This window comes from Salminus brasiliensis, chromosome 18 (genome assembly GCF_030463535.1).
Source record: "Salminus brasiliensis chromosome 18, fSalBra1.hap2, whole genome shotgun sequence".
NCBI lineage: Eukaryota > Metazoa > Chordata > Actinopteri > Characiformes > Bryconidae > Salminus > Salminus brasiliensis.
Window position 1 is genome coordinate 12,570,428 of NC_132895.1, and position 21,747 is coordinate 12,592,174.

Genomic DNA, 21,747 nt, shown 5'->3' on the forward strand with positions numbered 1-21,747 from the left:
CCAGGAGCTGTGCGGCATGCATGACCTGCGTCACACCCCACATTTGAATGGAACTAACTAAATAAAATGCACAAAGGTAAAACACATAAAGATCAGCAAGTAATATTCTCTCATTAACATTCTCTCATAATCAAACAAAAAGATACCTAATATTTTCTTTTCTGTTTTATTATCTTTTCTATTTATAACTATCAGTGACTTTTGGTGTTCCTGAATCTAGTCCACTCCTCCAGCAGGTGGTAGTGTTTCCATACTTTACACTCTGCCTTCAGTGTTTCTTTAGTCAGCTATATATATTTTCTTAGCTCGTTTCTTAGCCAGGAGACTAATCATCATTACAGTTCATTGTAATGATTGCAAAATCATTATTAGATAAAAGTCTTCCTGACTTAATCTGTTTATTTATGTTTGACATGCTTATTTCAATCCACATTAACATCTCACTACTTTAGACTTTAAGAATGTGTGTAAATCATGTCCTATAATATGATCTGTGTGTATAGTTTGCATAATTGATTTGTTATGGCTTTATATATTTATAAAATGTATATATGATATACATATGACCCAGTAACTCCAGTGATGAGTCTCTGTCCAGGCCAGCTTTACATTTAGAGCATTATTCTGTAGCCCTTATCTTCTTAGAACAAGGATTCACTAAGGGGAACGGGTTCATTAAGCTCTTATTTAAAGCAACTCAGCTAAATATTTTGCCTAAAAGTCAAAATGTTCAGAATGAACTGCCTGGGGCTGATTCTGATTACTGAAACATGCTTCTTTATTCCCCTCCACTAATGCGACACTATCATCAGTGTTGGCGTTTTCACCTAGATGAGTGCAGTGAAACCCCTCTGTTGTCAGTGCTAAGTTGGGGATAGCCGAGGATGAAGGCCTCGCTGTTTGCTGTGGCCCTTGATAATGCCTGGCTTGTGTCAGAGAGGGAGAGCAGGCTCTTGGAGGCCTTGCCAGCCACACATCTTCTCAGCCTCATGGGAAAAAGCTTCGAGTCTGCTGGCCAATGAACACAAACACACACTCTGACCGGGTGGTGTGTCCACAGCGCACCGCAGCTCTCAGCTGACTCTCAGCTTCATTAAGAGGCGCCGTCTGGCTACAGAGGTATATACTCAATGAAATGTCAGAGTCGCTCGGAGAACACAATGTTTCCATTGTATCTGAGGTTTCTTGAGACAATGAAAGCATAAAAGGTTTTGTGATCTTCAGTCTTCTATAGTCTTCATTCAGGTACTGTATGAACAAATTACATTTTAATACAGACATACACAAACAATGACATAGCAAATAACAGGTGACACAGCAAATACATTACTTTATAGTAGAATTACTGTGGTTTTAATAAAAGGCTGATTTGAGGAGCCAACTTCATTATGATGATTTACTAGTTATCTGGTGGCTTCCACAGACATTTCAGTGCATTTTCCTAAAAAGGTGATGCATTAAATGCATTTTTTTAACAATAACAAAAATATCAAATGCACACAATGTTGTTTCTTAGTTGTTACTTTAACTTACTCAACAGTTAATGATATATATTATATTCATTGTATATGTTCTACATTTTTCTCAATTAGTAGGCTAAAACAGGAATTGGAAAAATATTTTTTATATCAAATAGTAAAAATGTTATTAGTAATAAATAATACATGACATTTGACATGATATTTATATACTATACAAATATTACAGTAGTAAAGGGCTTATTTTTGCTTGAAATTAGCTTTAAATTAAATGTATTTTTTTAAACTTTCACAAGTGAAAATGGATTTATTATCACAACCAATGAAGTTATAAAACTATAAAATGTAAAAGCAAAACTTTCTATTTGATATGTGTTTTATGAATTTCTGCTATCAATAGTTTTCTACCTGCGACGAGTTGTTCTTTGAAGTGAACTTCAAGACCCACATGAAAAAGTAATTTCTCCTGGTTAATTACTAAAGCTTAGCGGGAAAAGGACTTTAGCTGCTAAGCTATTACAGGAAAATATAACATGTGCCTGAGCTGATGGGGCTCACTGCCGCAGATGCTGTTATCATCGTTATTAATAGGCCATTACAGCCAGCGCTGGTTCATTTTTCTCTGGAGGGGCGGGGCTAGAACCGCGTCCCCGCCCCCCTCCCTTCAGCAGACCAAGCCGAACGTGTTCGCCTGCTGAGGGGAGGGCTGCCTGGCCGTGCTAAGGAAAGTTCACTCAGCGGGGTAATGTGGATAAAACTACGTCAAACGAAGTGGAAAAACATCTTGCAAAAAAAAAATTTGAACATATAAAGCGAGTGGGCGGAATTACAGTAGGCTGTAATTTCTCACCGGTATTGTAACTGAGGGCTAACCTGGAGTATGAACCCTTGATTTGGAGCCACAACAAATGACGGATGGACAAGACATTCAAGTTGATGTTGGGGATAATTACAGGTAAGAGTCGTTCAGAGGAACGTCAGAATAACATATATAGCTATACATGTATTTTATATGAAACAGTGAACGTAACATGAGCTGTGTAATGTCATGCTGAAGCATGCACAATACTTTTCCAAGTGTCCATTAAGAAGCCTGTGCTATTTCTTGCACATGAATGACATAGCTGGAGGGAGTGGTTAGGTGTGTGAGTATGTACTTGTGTGTCTCCAAGTAACCTGGTCACCTTTCTGCTTGCACTTTAAGCTTGTTAAGCTCGTTTGACACTATGCATTTATTTTCTTAGCACCTATTAATGCTAAAATTGAACAGAAAATGTATTTTCTATCAAATTACCTGGATGTTTTGTGGAAACAGTGATTCGGTAGCATTACCACCGCAGTGAATGTATGGCCAGGCCCCAGGTTTAAAATTCAGAGCATATGTAGACATTTTGTACTGTATGTTTTTCATATAGGGAACACATGCTGCAGGGTTTGTGTGGAAATGTGTTCAGATGTGCGCTGTGTGCCACCTGTGATTTGTTTGTTTTCTGCCTGTAGCTTTTGCCCTATGCAAATATTCCCAGGCTGAATGGAATGCGACAAAGGACACAGCAAATAAGACCGTGTCCTGCAGGCCCCATGACAGCGGCAGCAACTGCACAGGTAAATGCATGCACAGGTAAATGTTCTGCAAATTCGTTTCCAATTATATGTTCCAAGAACCAATAAAACAAGTTTAGGGAGAAACAATCACTTGTTTTTGTGAATGGAAACGTTGAACACCGTCTCTCAGCTGTCTTAAAACACATTGTGAGATATTTGCAAGGAATGTAAAGGATGAAGGTAAAAACATACAGTGGTTTGTGTTTGATAATCTGCTGGCATGTACCTGCCACAGCCCAGATCTGCCACATTTACAGTGGACCATGTGCAGGCCAGCTGGTCCTCACTAACCGTGGGGATCATGTCCTTAAATGCAGAAAAAACTATAAACATGTTTTATCACATCAAGTTGACTCAGAAGCTTATCTTCAGACGACGAAAAGCGCCAGGCTCATCATGATGCAAGCCTGAGCGCTGTATTATGGGGGTTGTAGCTGTGTATAGTTAACTGTGGCATTGTCTTATAAACAAAAGTTCCTACTGAGGTTTCATATTTGACCTGAAAACAAAAGGCAGGTAGATTTGTGAAGGATCCTCAGCTAAGAACACTTCAAAGCATCCATATAACAGGTAATCCTCTGATGGTGAGCTACGATATCATGTTGCATACGCTTGGCTGTAGTAACCAGATCCAACTCCATTCATCTTGTAAGTCATTGGGAAGGACTCAGGGATTCAGGTTTCGTTTCGCGGGGCAGCGGAACAGCAACCAATTTGCTGCCTCACCCTTTTAGCTAACGTTGCCCTTTTGCATGGTCAAAACAAAATAGATCACGTCTGTTTTGGCTTTGGGTAAGAGCTGAGGATAAAGGTCATACTTTCATTTAGCTCCACTGGTTATCTCTTACTTGTGGGCCTATCTTCTCAGAATTAAAAATAGGGTGCAAGTTCAGACTTTTATTTCACTCCACTTATGATCTGCTGGTTATCGTTCTCTTGCAAATGTGGGGGAATGGAGATCTTTGAGTGTGGTGTTCCCAAACACAGAAGCCCTTACATCATCGGCCAGTGTACAGCTTGTGCTTTTGTGCTAGTAATTGCTTCTTTCTGAACAGATGCGAAGGATGACCACAGATGGAGCGGCCACTTTTCCAAGTGTCCACAAGAGTATGCACAGTACTGTGTTCATGGAACCTGCCGTTTTGTGCAGGAGCAGAACACTCCTGCCTGCAGGTGAGGCTTTGATCAGTCTGACACCATGCAAGCAATGGGTTTGGCACAGGGCAAAAATGTTGAATAAGAAAAAGCTCTTTTGATTGGCTGGTCAGCAGTGATGGGTAGTAATTAATCACCTTCAGTAAGCTACAGATTTCAGATAATTTGTGTATTTCTGTATTTGTTAGGGGAATATTCTACATTTTACAGCTCTTTTTAGTCCTTGACTTTGACAAATTATTTCTGGTTTGGGTTTGATTTCATTCTGTTCTGGTGGTTCAGCCCCTGGGTAGCTTTGCAATAGCTCACACCTTTCCTTTTTGAGCTTTAGGATTTCATTCTAGACCAAAATGAAAAGAATATCACCTAACAAATGTCTATTTTACTACAGTGATATGGGAGTGTCAGTATTTGAGTATTTTTTTGACATTTTAACATTTTAACTTTTACTTGAGTCAGTATTTTCATTAAAGCAACATGTAGAAATTGTACCATAATGTAACAGCTTTAAATTAATTCCGATGGTACACTTGTAATAGGCAGAACGATATCTCTATCCTTGACAGGGCAAGAATGCTGCTTCTACACTGTGTAACTTTGGTGGAGTGGCACAAAAGAACTGTTGTGAGACTCTTTTGTTACTCCGCTGTGTCAGTCCACATGCTTCTTTTACTTCCATATGTCAACAAATGCACATATACAGCTGTCTACAAGGGGCTACATGCATGATTTGTATTTACAGCAGTGGTGTAATTGTGAATTACACTCATCAACAATAGGGGGCAAAAAATACCAAATCTTGCATAATGCTTCTTTAAGTTAAAATACTTCATTCTGAGTTTAGGGCACTGTAGTCTGTTTAGTATATCCTATTAAGCTTGTCTTAATTTTTTTTATTTAGAAAATAACTGTGCATTGTCAGATTATCAATTATCAAATTATGCCATACTGTTTTTTACTACTCTCTGATGCATTTCCTACCTCTTACATATAATGAATTTTTGTTTTTTACACAGATGTGAAAGTGGTTACATTGGTTCAAGATGTGAATATTTAGACCTTGGCTGGTTGGTGGGAGATCGCAAGCAAATAGTCATTGCTGGTATCATAGCTGGACTGGTCTTTTTACTACTTGTCATTGTCTTCACATGCATCTGTGTACAGTAAGTGACAGATTTGTCAATTGAAAAACGTAGCACTGTTCTGTAGTCTATGACCAAGCCCTTTGTACATCTCCCATTAAAATACTTCCTGTTTCTGAATGTTGTCTGCATTCCAGAGAGATTAAAAGGTGCAGAAACCAGAGAGTGGAATGTAATCAGATTGCAGTGTGCTGTTTATGAGACAAACAGCCTCCTACTCTTACTCTTTCTGTGGAATTCACGTGTGCTCTTTCTATTCAGTAGGCCATGATGCTGAAATATAAGTTTTTACTAATGTAAATATTCTGCTGGGACATTGCATTGATGTTCTGACGCACACATGTACAGATGCAGTGGTTAGAGTGAAACGAGTGAACGTAAGTGCCCTTGGATTGTCAATGTGAACCAGACAGATGTTATTAAAAGGTTTACAGGATTCGGGAGCAGTGGTGGCTCAGCGGTTGAGGCAGTGGTGACTCAGTGGTTAGAGTTCCGGGCTACTTATGACAGGGTTGTGGGTTCCATACCTGGGCTCGGCAAGCTGCCACTGTTGGGCCCTTAAGCAAGGCCCTTCACCCTCCCTGGGACCTGCAACAATGGCTGCCCACCGCTCTGGACACTTGTGTTTACAGTCACTGTGTGTGTTTAATCACTAGTGTGCATGTGTGTGTGTCCACTGCACGAATAGGTTATTGGCGGAAGGCAAATTCCATCTGTGTCCATCACAAATAATGAATATGGTTGTCTTGTCTTGGATGTTCTTTCACAAAACAATCAGATGCTCTTCTTATGTGTTTACTTGAATCTAATACGGGTAAAGTTAAAGTCCAAGTTTTGTGGTTTCGTTTTACAGCAGTAGGTTGAAACTATGTCGAAAAAAGAAAAGAAAACAGGAGAAAAGGGATGAGGTGGAAAGGCTTCATACACTTCATACACTGAACACGAATGAAGCTTCATCTGCCCCTACAGAGACATCTGACACAATTGCTGTATAAAGTAAGTATCCTCATGATCCCTCCAAACTCTCCACTCAACATTTGTTTTTCAGATTCAGCTCACCTGACCTATGCAATTCAGGGTCAACTTGGGACCTGATGGTCCTAAACAAAATAGAAGACCTAACCTGTGCCTGGTCCAGTTATTGATCCTGTTATTGACTTGACATGTGTAAACCATAACCTGGCTAAATGCATGAATGAGTATGCAAGGTCTTGAATAACAAGCCCCTTGTGTCTGTGGGTGGTTCCAGTACTGTGTTAAATCTGCAGAACTTGGCATCTGTTAGGCTTAGCTGAGACCCATCTATCAGATAAAATGGATGGCACACTGTTTCCACACCTTAAATGGACAATGAATGCGATCCACTCTGAGTTGTATCAAAAGCAGCAAGTCAGTCTTGTTCGCTGTAAAAGGGAACCTATGCATAAGTTCAACAGTCATAAAGCATGGCTGCCATGGTGAGCATTATTTTATTTTCACAGTTGGACTGTCTACTAAAAGTCAAGTCACGTCATACATCTAGACAGCCAGGTAAAAACCATTTCCCAGGTCTATTTCTTTGGCTTTTGTTGTGCTCAGCCTGATTAGTAACAATCTTCAAACAGTCTTTAACTGTTTTAAACTCAAATGATTTGGACTAATTTAAAGTTAAAATGCCATTTTTCTGTATGGACTAAAGTTAAGAAGAATAAAGACATCTGAAAAAGTCATTTGATGAGGTCAAACTCTCATCTCACTTATAATTGCCTGCAGCTCTTGGCAATTATGAGCTTCTGGCTTCATTTGAATAAACTAGCCCCTTTAACCTACTATCAGTTCCTTCCATCTATTTCCCATACAGCTGTATCCTCAAGCCAGTGTGAAACCTAGCAGATGTAGCTACTGAATGCATGGCAAATTATACAAGTAAACAACTTGAGTCCAAAAAGAAACAAAATAAAAGCTCATAGATAGTGCTAAATATGTAAATGATGCTTAGCAGGGACAACCATGCCTTAAGATTGAAATTCAAGCAATGTTTGTTGTAGTTTTAATCATTTACGCAAAGTTGAAGTTTGTTTACTTTAAGAGGTGCTAAGATGACTTGGCATTCACTTGTATCCAGCCATCGAGGGTAACAGGAGTTCATTAATATGAATGAATGAGTGTGATATCCGCAGTGAAACATCCTGTGACTTTCCTGGAGGAAGAGTGGTGTTGGGTGTTTTTTTGATAAATTAAGATTTCACCTCTAATGTAATTGAAGGAGAAATCTTTCACACTCTTTAGTCAATAATTTATTGAATATGAACTGTGATTAATTTGACTGTGATTGCTTTCCTTGGCAGTTCTTTGGCACACTTTTGAGAGGCCACATTGACTGTATTATGGAACACTGCCTATACACCGATCAGCCATAACATTACTACTGACAGATGAAATGAAAAACACTAATTTTTGTCCTCTACATTGGCATCTGTTAAGAGGTGGGATATATTAGGCGGCAAGTGAACAGTCTTGAAGGTGATATGTTAAAAGCCAGAAAAGGGGGCAAGCATAAGAATCTGAGCCACTTTGACAAACCGTAATGTCTAGACATGTGGATCAGAACATATCCGAAACATCAGGCAGGTCTTGTTGAAGGTTGTCTGGTATGCAGTGGACAGTACCTACCAAAAGTGGTCCAAGAAAGGTTAAGTGGTAAACTGACAAGAGGGTCATGGGCACCGAAGACTCATTGATGCAATCCATGGAGGCCCCACCTCACAACTTACAGGACTTAAAAGATCCATGTCCTTGGAGTCCATGCCTCCAATGGTCAGATTTGTTGTGACGGCACAAAGGGGACCTGCTCAATCAGATTGTGCTATAGCTATGGCTGATCGATGTATATTATATTACTCAGTCTCATAAAATGCACCACCAGGATGTAGTGCAGCCCAGGTTACTGTTACATAGTGGGTAACATCATCATATTCACTGTGGTGGACTACATGCATGTCCTACAAACAATGTAGCTTGATTCAAATGTAAAATGTTTCTGTATGCAACACATTAAAATACTATGCACATGAGGGGCTAATTGTCATGTGTTTGAATTGAGCATTGTGGCAATTTTTTTAGATTAAAATTTTAATTATTGCTGAAGTCAATATGGAGTGTTCTACAACAGCTCCAAACTTTACAACGGCTCAGCAGGTCAGATAAAAAAAATCAGATAAAGCAGCTAAAGAGATGTTTCTGCTTTTGTATGACTTGATGAAAGAATGAATATCATCAACTTAGTGCAATCACACAGTTTGAGTCAAGCTCTGGGACTCCCTGTATGTCTGGATGCTTTTACTTTCACTCTTTGTCGTCTATTGCAGCCATGTTTGACTAAGGATGGAAGTTATTGCTCCATTTGGTCATGTTGATTTACCAAATACCTTACCGAAGGTCTTTTTGTAGCTTCATATAATCTATTATCTATATTATCTAGCACTTCTGCTTCTTTTCTTAGAATCTCTTAGTAGCTTGGCAAAAATGACACAATGACACAATGACACACTGTTACAGTGACGATAAATAGGACTTATTTACCATGCCATGCATTTTGCCACAAATGTTCAATCCAAGCATGCTGACCAATCTCTGTCATCAAGCTTATAAATTAAAATGTGTGGTCAATGTGGGTCAGTGTTTTGAGTAAGTCATTCACTCACTTAAAATACTGCCTTCCATTAAGTAGTAAGTATTATCATGTTATCAGTTATTATGATCAAGGTCTAGCAACCATAACAGCCCATAACAACCCTCATGTGTGTATTGATTTGTTTCTACTGCTGCAAAGCAGGACTACAGGGTTATTTTCTCCCGCTGGACGGGATGGCGACCTGACTGATAAATGAACCTGAGGGTGTAAAGGAAGAACTGAGCAGTTCCTTTCAGGAGTGCAGCTGGAATGGACTTTAAATGGACTTGAGGATGTGGCATGTCAGCCGGCCTTTACTGTTAAGTGCACTGTTGCATACTCTTGCCTTAAAGAGACATCTGCCATGCTGGATAAAAAGCAGGCCAGCAATTGTCAGCCGTTAAGGTGGCAGGAAGATGGACATTAATGTTCTGCAAAAGGAGTACGATGTCAGCATGGAATTTGTCAGGCTGTGTGTAGGTGGCCTGCAGTCTGCAGAGTGAAGTTTCCACGGAATTGTAAGACCAGAAGTGGCATGTGTTTAAAGGGTATCTCCTGTCATATCATGAGACCAGAACAAGGAAGCAAGATCATGGTTAATGAACTGGATTAATGTATGCCGCAATCACTCATTCTGTCATGCTCTAAGTAAGACTATAGAGATACTATATTATGTACATCCTTCCTGCCAAGTGAACAAGGGCTTACATAGAGAGTTCTCAACAAAACTCTGGGACAAAGTGCAATGGCAGTCTGCTTTTAATACATCTTTCTTCTGGCAATTACCTCAGAATCAGCTTCATAGTTACTGTCGCATTTCAAATGCTTGCTTATTCTTTTATCCGATCCTTCAAGGACCAACAGAAATGCTTTTATTGATTTTTCTGACCTTTATTTATTGCTGTCTTCAACTAATATATATTATCATGTGCTGTTAAAAATTGAAATGTCATTCACTGCTGACAGATATTACTAGTTCCTCTGTAGAAAGTATTTTGTGTAGAGTATAACCAAAATAAATATTTTATTCTCACATATTTGCTTATTACATTGAACTTGTTCTTTTTGCATTCTTGCATTTGTTCACACACCTGGCTATTAGCAGCAGAAATAGTACTGTTTTGTTTTATTAGAGTAAGAGTTATTGCTATAGGATTTTTGCTATTGTGTTAAATTGGGGGGATTTATTACAATTTCTATGTGAAACCAAATGCATTTTTCCATTTTTCACTTTTCAGCAAAATCTGATTCAGTCATTTCTATAAACGGTGTCAGCATTTCATGATGAATAGACCAATAGAATTGCTCCAATTATTAGAATTACCTCTGTCCGTATAGTGTATAAAAACAAATGATGAAAAACAAGATATAGTACAGAATACTGTTTTGTTTGGGCAAAGACCCAACACTAGATCTAACACTCCTGATCCCAGTTCAATATGCACGCATTTTCACATGTAAGCTCTTGTTGTTTGCTTACACCCTTCAGTTGAACGTCCGGTGAAAGTGGCTTTGTCCAGTAGTTAACTGAAATTTCCACGCCCTAACATTGCTTGCAAACTTCCTTAAGAGGGAATGTGCAAAAGTGCTCGGAAACAATGTCTGTTCCTCTGATCCCATTGCTAAGGGAAACAAACACAACACGTACTGTATTTACCACTCTGTGCTTTCTGTCCTAATTGTGACACCCTGCCAGTGACCCGGTCGACAGTGTTATTGAACCACAGCCATAACTGATAAAGCTTTGAAGTGCCGCTGTTTTAAGATGACTTTTATTGCACTTAAGTCTTGCAAGTCTGAATGCACAGAAAATGTTCAGTGCGATCAGCACAGTCAACCTCGTGTTTCAGCAGGGCCATAAATAGCTTGGCCTGGCCTGGTGACAGTGATCAGGGGGACGTCTGGAATTCAACACCTCGGTGAGCTCATGAGACACGCGTGCTTCACAGCTGCTGCTCTGAGTTTCAGTGCAGCCGTCTTATTTGGTTCATGCAAACAATTGAAAGAACCAGGTTCAGTATAAAATGCTGACCTTGATGCTGAAACCATCAAAACCTCTGTGCCTGATTTCTGGAGGTCTACAGAAACATCACCAAAATCACAATGTATCACAGACAAATATAGTGTGTAAACACTGCAAAATTTTTATACCATCTACATTTTATACCGTCTACAAAACAGCAGCTTCACATGAGAAGGAAAATAACCTTCTTACCTGAATGTAATTTTTCTATTTTGAGTTTATTTAAAATATTTTGGAATTATTTTGGAGCATTTCTGTTGGGCCATTGTGAATTTTTGACACCAATGTAAAACTTGAGATTAAAAATGAAAAATTGTTTGAATCCTGCTATCATAGCCATGCTGCTAGCTATCCACAGCCAGGGCCCTGAGAGAGCACAATTGGCTTTGCTCTCTCTAGGGTGGGTACATGACACTTTCTTCCCACATCCTTCCAGTGCTGTGCAGGCGGGCACTGATATCTGCGGGTAATTGGTGATCCAAATGGGTAAATGGGTAAAAATCAGAAATAAAACTGTAAATAAATAAAAAAGTAAAAAATGCAAAAATTGAGATACATGTGATACAGCAGCTCCAGGGACCTGGGGCTGTCTGTATGATCCTGGCTCTGGTCAATGCTTGTGAGGAGTTTGGTGTGTTCTCTGTGTGGGTTTTCTTCCTAAAACACACATAGTAGATTAATTAGCTGTGCTAAACCGCCACTATGTGTGAGTGAATGGGTGTGTGTGGTACCCTATGGACTGGCACCCTGTCCAAAGGGTATTCCTGCTTTGTGACCAGTGACTCTTGGAGGACACCAGACCCACTGCGAGCCTGACTAGACAGAAGTGGATAAAAAGATGGATGGTCCATGTACAGAAACTAAGCTGTAAAAGCAGCCTATTTAATATTCAGTGATTTTATATTCACCAACCTTCACAAGTCACCTCTTAAACCACACTTCCACAGTTTTCTGACATTTGCCAATGGGATCCATCATTAGAAGAGCTGTGAACCATTCTGTACTTTAAAAACACATTGTGAATCTGATGTAGAGTTTAGCATAACATATAGGTGAATAAGACCCAATAGTAAGACCCGATAAGGTCATAAAAACCAATGGATTTACATGCCAGCTTGTTCAGCCTACAGCAGATTAGCCTACTCATTCATGTTGAGGTTGTAACCATTACTCATGTGTTTTGACCTAGACTGCTTTTTGAATGAAGCAATCAGAACAGAAGTAATTTACAGCCTTTTGCGCAAACCATACCCAGATTTTTAATCTTTGCACTGACCATACCCAGATTTGATCTGGGTCTGCTGCATGTCACCTTATTATTTGTATACTTTTTTAAATTTCAGGGACCTCTGTACATACACTTTATTAATACACTTTAAAAGCACATTGCTGTATATGCCACTTTACCTCTGATGTCAATCTCAGGGACTTTTATCTATTATTTATATAAACATGTTATACTTTTACATTCCTACAAATTACTATAATACCACATCTATGCTTAGTGTTATTTAATGTTTATTTAAATCTGAAAAAAATGTTTATTGTTGCACCATGGGTCTGAGAGTAATGTAATTTGGTGATTTTGACAATAAAGGTGACTTTGACTTTTAATGCACAGCCGAAAAGCCTGTTTGATACTTGAAAAACCCCTAAAAAAATAGCTTTTAATTTATGAATACATGAATACATACACAAACCTCTTAAGTGGACATAAGTAAATAAAATACGTGAACAATGTGGGATAAGGCCCCCTTAATTACATGCTCCCCTGGTGAAAAAAGGGGCAGACTTGATAGTCCTTAGAGCATGTGATGCATGAAACTATGAAGACATCTAATTTGGACAGTTACGTCCGACTTCATGCATAGAGGACACACTGCCATCTAGAGTTCAGCTTGAGTAGTTGAGCAGTGCTGACTGTATTGGTGGGTTTTACAAACTTCCCTTTACATAATAGAAAATATAAAGGTGTTGCTGAAAGGAAAGCCTCAGAAAATAATTAGCTTAATTTGACGTTAATTAAAGCGTAGGCTACAGTGGTGGGCTTTAAATCGTGCACCTCTGCTCAGTGGCTTTTGCTGGATTAAAGCAGTTCACTGTTTCATGTGCGTGTGGTGCTTTGATGTTCTAATGAGTCTACAGAGTCAAAGTTCCCAATATACGTTATGTTAATTACCACTATTTAATGAATGCATATTATTAATAATTAAGGAATGTGTTTTTTGTTTCTGACAGCTCATTAACAGGTTCCAATACATACAGAATAAAAAAATGAATGGATGCATGAAACGCTCATAACCGCAGTCTTAAGACTGTAAAACAACTGTAGCATTGCTCATCAAGCTAGAATGGACCTATTTGATAATGCATAGAAGTCTTTAATAGGAATTATGTAAGGCACATGACGGAATGCTTCCAGCTCTCCATAACCACATAGAAAACCCAAGCTTAGCTACAAAGGAAAGCTTTTTATCTTTGTGTTAGAGCTTGTGGATTAACATCTAAAGCAAAGGCCTAACACGTGTATTGGAGTGTGCAGGCATCTGGCAGATCTCTCCTCCTTAGTGCAGCACGTTTGAAGCAGGTGATTTAATGCGAGGGCCATGTGCTTCCACCACCTTATTTAAAAAAGGTTTCAGCATTTATAAGACGCCATTGGTGCTATTATTCAGAATGTCTGCTGTTATTCGTGTTGTGGCGCTTCATGTGTACTTCATATCTTCAACATTGTGTCCACACATGTTGGTGCTGTTGTGGGGTAGTGGTGGCTCAGCGGTTAGAGTGCCGGGATATCGATAAATATGGGATATCGATCAGGGTTGTGGGTTTGATTCCCGGGCTCGGCAAGCTGCCACTGTTGGGCCCCTGAGCAAGGCCCTTTACCCTCTGTGCTCCCCGGGCGCTGGAGTTGGCTGCCCACCGCTCTGGGTGTGTGTGTCTACTCACTGCCCCTAACACATGTGTGTGTGTGAGTGTGTGTTCACTACCAGATGGGTTAAATGCGGAGGACACATTTCGCTGTACAGTGACAAATACGTGCACCTTTACCTTTTTTAAAAAGTTTGTGTCTAAAAGATCTGATTTGAATTTAACAAGCAGCTAACTTTAGGATGGTTAAGATTCACCTCACGTAAGACGAAAAAAAAAAAAAAAAACTCTGGAATGTTTAGAGAAAATTCATTTTGGCATGATTTTGCCCTTGCCTCAAATGTGGTTGATCCAGCAAGACATATTTGGCGTCTTCGGTTTGCTTCTTCAGATTTGCGCTGGAGCTCCGAGGTTAATATAATAGAATTCAGTGTCACTCAAAGACATTTTGGATGACATCGATATTACATTTCTTGTTAGCAACACTAGCCTCAAAGCTCGTGGAAAAGCAAAGAAGCAAACAAAACACACATAACAAGTCTTGGCTGACTGGTAACATTTGGGAAGAGGAGAAATTGTGTAAATTTGATTTGATTGTCAAACTGTTCTTTCATGTATAAAATGATTGCTTGCACAAGTCCTGCCACTGATTGAAAGCTTATGTAGGATTTAAATGATACAAGATTTCCAAATATTGCACCCATCTGCTGTTTTGCTGTTCATGAGGGCTCGTGAGCTATTTTGTGTACGACGCCTCTCAGATTGCTGCAGAGTGCCAGGATTAAGGGAACTCTGGAATATTTTTGACTCATGTTTTTTCTTTGGGAGAGCTGATACTGTCAGTAACTTCAGACATGTGGAGTGGCCAACTGTTGGTATGTATTTATGTACAGATATGATATACCTGCCAACACAGAAACCCTCTCTTTCTTTCTCCCTCTCCCTCTCGGAGGATCTGGCAGTCTCATAATTAGCGCCTCATTAAGTAACCATAGAGCAAATGTATGCTGCCATCTGTTGCTTCTGTGATCTGCAAAGAATTCTGTACATTTAACATAAACCTCCAGCTAGCACAGCTAGCATTCTGGGTGTATTAGTGACATTTGCACAGCTGGACTGCTGCTCTTAGGGAACTATTTTCAGAAGTTCATATTTTCACTGTTTTAACATACCAACCTACCACCCAGTGCTCCGTTTCACTTTTTACATGATATTGTATTGCAATGAAAGTATCGTCGCATGTATCTCTAAACTGTTGACTTTACAGGAGAAGGCAAACATGCTCTTAACTTTGAATGGATGTCAATGAAAAAATAAAAGTTTCCAAAAGCAATTTAAGAGCGTTTCTATTGGTCCATTCATCCAGAAGTATTTGCCCAGTGTACAGAGCAGCTGCAGGGTTCAAACCAGGAAGGAAACTAAAAATGGACAAAAAAGAGATACATGTTTTTCATTGGACAGCAGAAAAATGTACATTATATCAAGGTTGGGAGGTTAGGAGTTACTGTCTGAACTCTACCTCACATATTGTGTTCAGCCATCTCATGTGCAGTGTACCTACCTGTGTTTTTGTCTTTCTGCTGAGCTGAACCACCCTCCTGTCTGGTTGGATGCTGTTGTAAGCTTGACATTGACTGGGTGTTCCTGCTGCCTGCCCTCTAGACCGACCTCAACAGCCTGCTCCATTTCTCGCCCTGACAAGATTTGTCCCTGCACAGACTCTTACTTACTCTTGAGACCTCTAACATTAATCATTAATTAATTGATCACTGCTGTGAGGAATTAGGCTCACTTCTATTTCTCTCTTCTTTTTAGTGTGTATCCATTAGCAGGGTTGGATAGTAACTGAATATCAGGATGTAATCTGTTACTTACAGTGAAAAAATAATTCGATTATAGTTTACTTTTTAAAATAGGTGATGATTACAAGCAGAATTACACTGCAGCCTACAAAGGATCACTACCCGTACTTGTTTTTGTAATAATTGAGTGATCAAGCGTGTGATTGTGAGATTCTGCTGTTTTTGGCGTTGTCGCTACTCTGATTCGCGTCCCCTGTCAAATTTGCGTCCAGCATGCGCACGCATTCGCAATGCAAATTGCCCATTGGAGGCGGATCAGGTTCTGCCAGTGCCGACTGTGCCCTGGTGGTGTTGCTGCCCTCGATCTTCCTACTCCTCACTGGCTAGCAAGCTAACGCTGGTGCACAGTTGGCATGCTTAGATATGGCAGCAAGTGTGTGACTTTGGGTAGCCAGCGGCATCAACCTGACATCCTGAGCTTTTTGGCTTAACTTATAACATATACCAAGTATTATGTTTTATATATAGCTATAACAGTTAGTGGAGCAGGTGTCTGTCTGGGTAGCTAACGTAAGCTACCCACCTTCCTAACTGGACACAATTGTCACATTCAAATGCCTAATCATGATTAGTTCTTTATCTGTATGGTTAGCTCTGCACATGCTCAGCACAGATAGGGCAGGAGACATGAATGGAGTAGTTTTGTTGTGACTTTTTCTTTCTTTTTTAATGAAACACACAGAGATAGTTAAATGTAACAGTGCCCCAGTGGAGAATCTTGAGCTTGCCTTTCCGCTGCAAAAGTCTCCTGTCAAATTTAAAGAAACATTTGCAAATAAAAACAAAAATCACTTTACAGCATTAAATTAATGAAGACACAATAGGAATGCAGTATGGTCAGCTGTACACGGTTTGCTTAAATCTTTCTTTCTGTTGCTAAACAATTGTGCAGGTGTATTTCTGTGTGATATTGTAGTAGTAACAGTATTAACCACAATCAAGCTAAATCTTAGATATCCTCGCTGACATATTGGAAACCTTCTTAAATACTTAATTGATGTTTTTTTAAGATTCCTAAAAAGAAATGTTGCCCTTTACACCGCCCTGCTAGAAATAAACAGCATACACCAGCAAACCAGACCAGCACCAGCCAAGCAGAAACCAGATGAACCAATTTATGCTGGTCTAAGATGTTTGTTTCATTTTGTGATAAATGGACCAACATAAATTATCCAAAATATCCATTTTACTTTTTACATTTTCATTTCTTTCCTGTTCCAGTAAAGTTTCCATTTTGGAAAGAAGGTTTTGTTCCAGCAGTAAAGGTCTATATAATTTAGTAGACAGGGGTTTGCTTCATGAGGACACATGTAATGATTTGGTATTAGGTTTGACACACAAGATGTTTCATCTGAATGTATGTTTCTCCTCAGTCTTTATTTGACTTTATGGCTTTAAAAAGATAAGTAATCCAAAGATAATTGAACATTATATTCATGAAAATTAAATTTATATGATAATAAATTAGGTAATTACATTTTTATTTTAATTACAAGTAATCAATCATCTGTCACATTTTTAAGTAACCCTCCCAAACCTGCCTATTATCCATAATTTCATGCTTTTGTTGTATTATTTGTTTTGCTATTCATTGTCAACCAGAGAAGGATGGATTCCCTTTTTGAGGGAGCGATAGGAGATGACCCCCGCCCCAACGCTTTTACTGTTGATTGTTTTACAAATGTATATTCTTTTAAATGATCTTAAAAATGAATTTATAGATTAAGATTATAGATATATCATATCATATAGATATGATTTATAGAGATACATGACAAGACATCATAGCAGTGTCACAGTGACTGTTTAGGCCTTGGAGATTGTTTGAAGAATGTTTACAGAGTCTTGGTCACTCTCAAGGTTTCTTCCTCTTGCTCTGAAGGAGGTGTTCCTTAGGTGTGCATTATTAAAATATAAAATCTGTTGTTAAAAGTTCTATACAAATGCTAATAATATAATAAAAACTAATAATATAAACTTAATATAAACATAATAGTTGATCAAGACAAATCAGGCAGACAAAAAGGCATGAAAAAAATAAAAAATCAATGATAAATGTTACTATAGTTCATAAATGACAGTGCTTCCCTAAAATGCAAGAGTTCTGGTTATCTGTCATTAAATATGACATTTGCAAAAAACCTGCAGTCTTATCACTGCCATTTGAGAGATTTCATGGTGTGCTTGGCAGCTTTTGTGGTCTGCAACACATTGACAATATGGTGAGAAAAGATTAAAATAACTGGCAATAAAATTCTCTGTGAAATAAAATAAAGGTACTAAAATAAAGTGTCATTGAGAGTTTACACCAGCAGCCCTAATGGATCTCAGACCCACAACAGAGTACTTAGCTGTACACGTTTTCCAGTTGATAGTAGACTTAAACTTACTGAAATCCTAATATGCTTCTAGTGATCACATGGGGCTTTTATAGTAGGTGGTTTGATATGAAAGACAACGTTCTGGCAAGTTGGTCCGACTCTTGGCAGAATCAGAGTGGTTCGGATCAAACTTTCTGCATTCTCACATGTTTTTGCTGAAACTACCCAATGAATTATCCCTAAACAAAGAGTTCCTGAATGCCAAAAGTGCATTTACATGTTGTGGTTGTCACATTGAAACACACCAGCTGATCTTCAGACTGGTTCATTATGAATGTCCATTTACTACGTTTAGTACTTTAAAGAAAAATACCACAGAACTTTTTTTGTATATTATTTGTATAAATATGTATTATTTGTATAAGATGGTGCTTAGTAACATCCCCTTTGGCAAGTATGACAGCTTGAAAATGCTATTTGTGTACCCAGCTTAGATTCTTTCAAATCTTTTCAGCTGTTCCACCTTGCAAAGGGCTTCTAGTTCTGTGAGAGTCTTGGGCTATCTTGCTTGCACGGCTCTTCTGAAGTCTATCAGCAGATTTTTGATGTTTAGGTCAGGAGACTGTGAAGGCCATGGCAAATGCTTCAGCTTGCGTCTCCTAGGGTAGTGCACTGTGAATTTTGATGTGTGTTTAGGTTCAATATCCTGATGCGGAAGCTACCCTCTTTTCATCTTCAGTTTTTTTGCAGACTTGTGATGTTTGCTTCCAGAGTTTGCTGGAATTTAATTCAATCCTATCTTTCTGCTACCAGTGAAATATTTCCTGTGCCACTGGTTTCAACACAAGCCCAAAGCATGATCGATTCACAGTTAGAAAGGTGTTCTTTTTATTGAAGTTTCTCCACAAATATTTTCCTCATTGCAGCCAAAACCTCTTTATACTGCTTCATCAGTCCACAGGACTTGTTTCCAAAATTCTCTATGAACTGATATAATGACTTCCATGAAAATGCTTTGCCTTGTTCATATTGTCTTCTCCTGCTTTGTAGGCATCAATTATTTAAAATGTTTCAGAGTGCTAGGCAGCCTTTAAAGGGGCCCCAGCTGCTGATTGTTGAGTATTTAAAAAGCTTTGAAATTAGCAGGGGGAGCATGGTGGGACAGCAGGTAGTGTGCTTGTTGCACAGCTCCGGGGGCCTGGGGTTGTGGGTTCACTCCTCACCTAGTCACCTAGTTTGCAGGTTTGCAGGTTTCCTCCAGGCAGCCTACTCTGGTTTCCACTTCCTTTCCAAAACCTCACAATAGATGGATTTGTACCTACGCTCTTAAAACTAAAGGTGCCATCGAAGACCCACTTTTGGCTCCATGAAGTTTTTAATAGAGATGTGTGAGTGAGAAAGATAATCTTTAGATTAAAGATCTAAAGAACTTCACTTGACATACAAGTGCTTAATCATCTTTTCCAAACTTTTCCACCTTTTGTTATTTATAGAACGAAAAGTGGTTCTTTATTGGCATCTCATCAAATAACTATTTGAATAGGTGTGTGTGTGGTACCGTGCAATGGATTGGCACCCTGTCCAGGGGGTAGTCCTGCCTTGTGACCAATAATTCTGTGTAGGCTCTAGACGCAATATTATCCTGACCAGGAAGAACCAGGAAAAAGGAGATGAGAAGATCAGTGAATGAAATTAGCATCACATGGTCTTTCCCAATGATGACTGTAAACAACTTGTTGCCCTAATAAGTTGATTAAGGTCTTAGACCTTGGTAAAGGTTTACTGAGAGGTGTCCAAACTTGCATGGTGCTCCTTTCCTTTTATTTCTGTCTAAAATTGTACAAAACAGAAGTTGCCTAAAAATGATTTTTATATTTAGCTATGAACAGTACCAGAACATTTGACCAGGGGTGCCTAAAATATTTCTTGCCTCTGTGCATTGGATGAACATCTAATAGTGCCCAGTAAAAAAAAAAAGACATGAAATGTTCTTTTTAAAATGTTGTTAAAGCAACGCTATGAAAAATTGGCGCTCCAGACCAGTTCTGAAGCAGGTGAAAACCTGAGTTTTGAGTGCACTGCATGGGACATGTTCAGGGAGGCTGCAACTGTAGGCGATTCTGTTAACTTGGAGGAGTACACAGCATCAGTCACTGGCTACATCAGCAAGTGTATTGATGATGTCACTGTCTCCAAGACCATCACCACACGCCCAAACCAGAAGCCGTGGATGACTCCTGAGGTGCGTGCGCTACTGAGGACCCGCGACTCGGCCTTCAGAGTGGGTGACAAGGCGGCCCTAAGGAAAGCAAGAGCCAAATTGTCACGAGCCATCCAAGAGGCAAAGCGCACACACGCCCAGAGAATCCACAGCCACTTCAAGGACACGGGTGACACGCGGCGCATGTAGCAGGGCATTCAGGAAATCACAAACTACAGGACAATGCCACCGTGTGGACCAGACAACATCCCCTGCAGAGTGCTCAGAGAGTGTGCAGACCAGTTGACAGATGTTCTCACGGACATCTTCAACGTCTCCCTGCGCAGCTCCACTGTCCCAATGTGCCTCAAGACCACCACCATGGTCCCCGTGCCGAAGAAGTCCACGGTGTCCTGCCTCAATGACTACCGTCCCGTTGCTCTCATCATGAAGTGCTACGAGAGGCTAGTCATGAGGAACATCAAGACCCAACTGCCCTCTTCATTGGACCCTCTGCAATTGCATATTGCCCCAACCGCTCCACGAACGATGCCATCACCACCACCCTTCATCTCTCCCTTACCCACCTGGAGAAGAAGGACACCTACGTCAGAATGCTGTTCATAGACTTCAGTTCAGCATTCAACACCATCATCCCACAGAATCTCACCAGGAAGTTAAGCTTGCTGGGCCTCAACACCCCCCTCTGCAACTGGATCCTGGACTTCCTGACAGGGAGGCCCCAGTTAGTCCGGTTCGGGGACAGCAGCTCCAGCACCATCACAATGAACACTGGGGCACCCCAGGGCAGTGTACTGAGTCCTCTGCTGTTCACCCTGCTGACTCATGACTGAGTTGCGAAACAGAGAACCTCACCTGGTCCCTGAACACCAGCTCTACAGCCTAGAAAGCCCAGCAGGGTTTCTACTTCCTCCGGAAGCTGAGAAAGGCCCGTCTCCCTCCACCCATCCTCACCCTCTTCTATAGAGGGATCATTGAGAGCATCCTAAGCAGCTGCATCACTGCCTGGTTTGGGACCTGCACAGCCTCTGACCGCAAGACCCTCCAACGCATTGTGAGGACAGCTGAGAGGATCATCGGAGTCTCTCTCCCCTCCGTCATGGACATTTACACTGCCCGCTGCATCCACAAAGCAACCAGCATTGTGGATGACTCCACCCACCCTTCACACAGACTGTTCTCCCTCCTGCCATCAGGAGGAAGGTACCGCAGCATCTGGTCCTACACGTCCAGACTCTGCAATAGCTTCTTCCCCCAATAGCTTCTTCTCAACTCAACATTTGCACTAATAACTTTACTACCTCACTGGACTCAATATTTATTACACACTGCATAATTTGCACACTACCATCAATTATTTATTATTCTCTGTCTGTACTGTATTGTGTTGTCTGTCCGCACTTGTATTGTGTTGCAC

The 21,747-nt window shown here is 40.0% G+C and overlaps 1 protein-coding gene across 3 annotated transcripts; it reads left to right on the forward strand.

Annotated features, from left to right (window-relative positions):
• The first annotated feature begins 2,188 nt into the window (after positions 1 to 2,188).
• Positions 2,189 to 9,947, forward strand: btc (betacellulin, epidermal growth factor family member). Of its 3 annotated transcripts, XR_011977826.1 has the most exons (7): positions 2,189 to 2,433; positions 2,979 to 3,083; positions 4,139 to 4,256; positions 5,255 to 5,401; positions 6,234 to 6,376; positions 6,862 to 6,910; positions 9,195 to 9,227. XR_011977826.1 is itself a non-coding variant. In XM_072662090.1 (6 exons), the coding sequence occupies exons 1-5, from the start codon at positions 2,394 to 2,396 to the stop codon at positions 6,373 to 6,375; spliced, it is 552 nt and encodes a 183-aa protein (XP_072518191.1). In that variant the 5' UTR covers positions 2,189 to 2,393; the 3' UTR covers position 6,376; positions 9,192 to 9,947. The 3 variants fall into 3 exon arrangements, 2 of the variants coding, with proteins under 2 accessions (XP_072518191.1, XP_072518192.1); XM_072662090.1 differs by lacking the exon at positions 6,862 to 6,910 and having other exon boundaries at positions 9,192 to 9,947; XM_072662091.1 differs by lacking the exon at positions 6,862 to 6,910 and having other exon boundaries at positions 9,195 to 9,947.
• Positions 9,948 to 21,747: the final 11,800 nt, after the last annotated feature.

Coding starts and splice junctions, on each gene's coding strand:
- btc (XM_072662090.1), top strand. CDS start 2,394: ATGGACAAGACATTCAAGTTGATGTTGGGGATAATTACAG. Junction 2,434..2,978: donor GATGTTGGGGATAATTACAG/GTAAGAGTCGTT, acceptor TTCTGCCTGTAG/CTTTTGCCCTATGCAAATAT. Junction 4,257..5,254: donor CAGAACACTCCTGCCTGCAG/GTGAGGCTTTGA, acceptor TTTTTTACACAG/ATGTGAAAGTGGTTACATTG.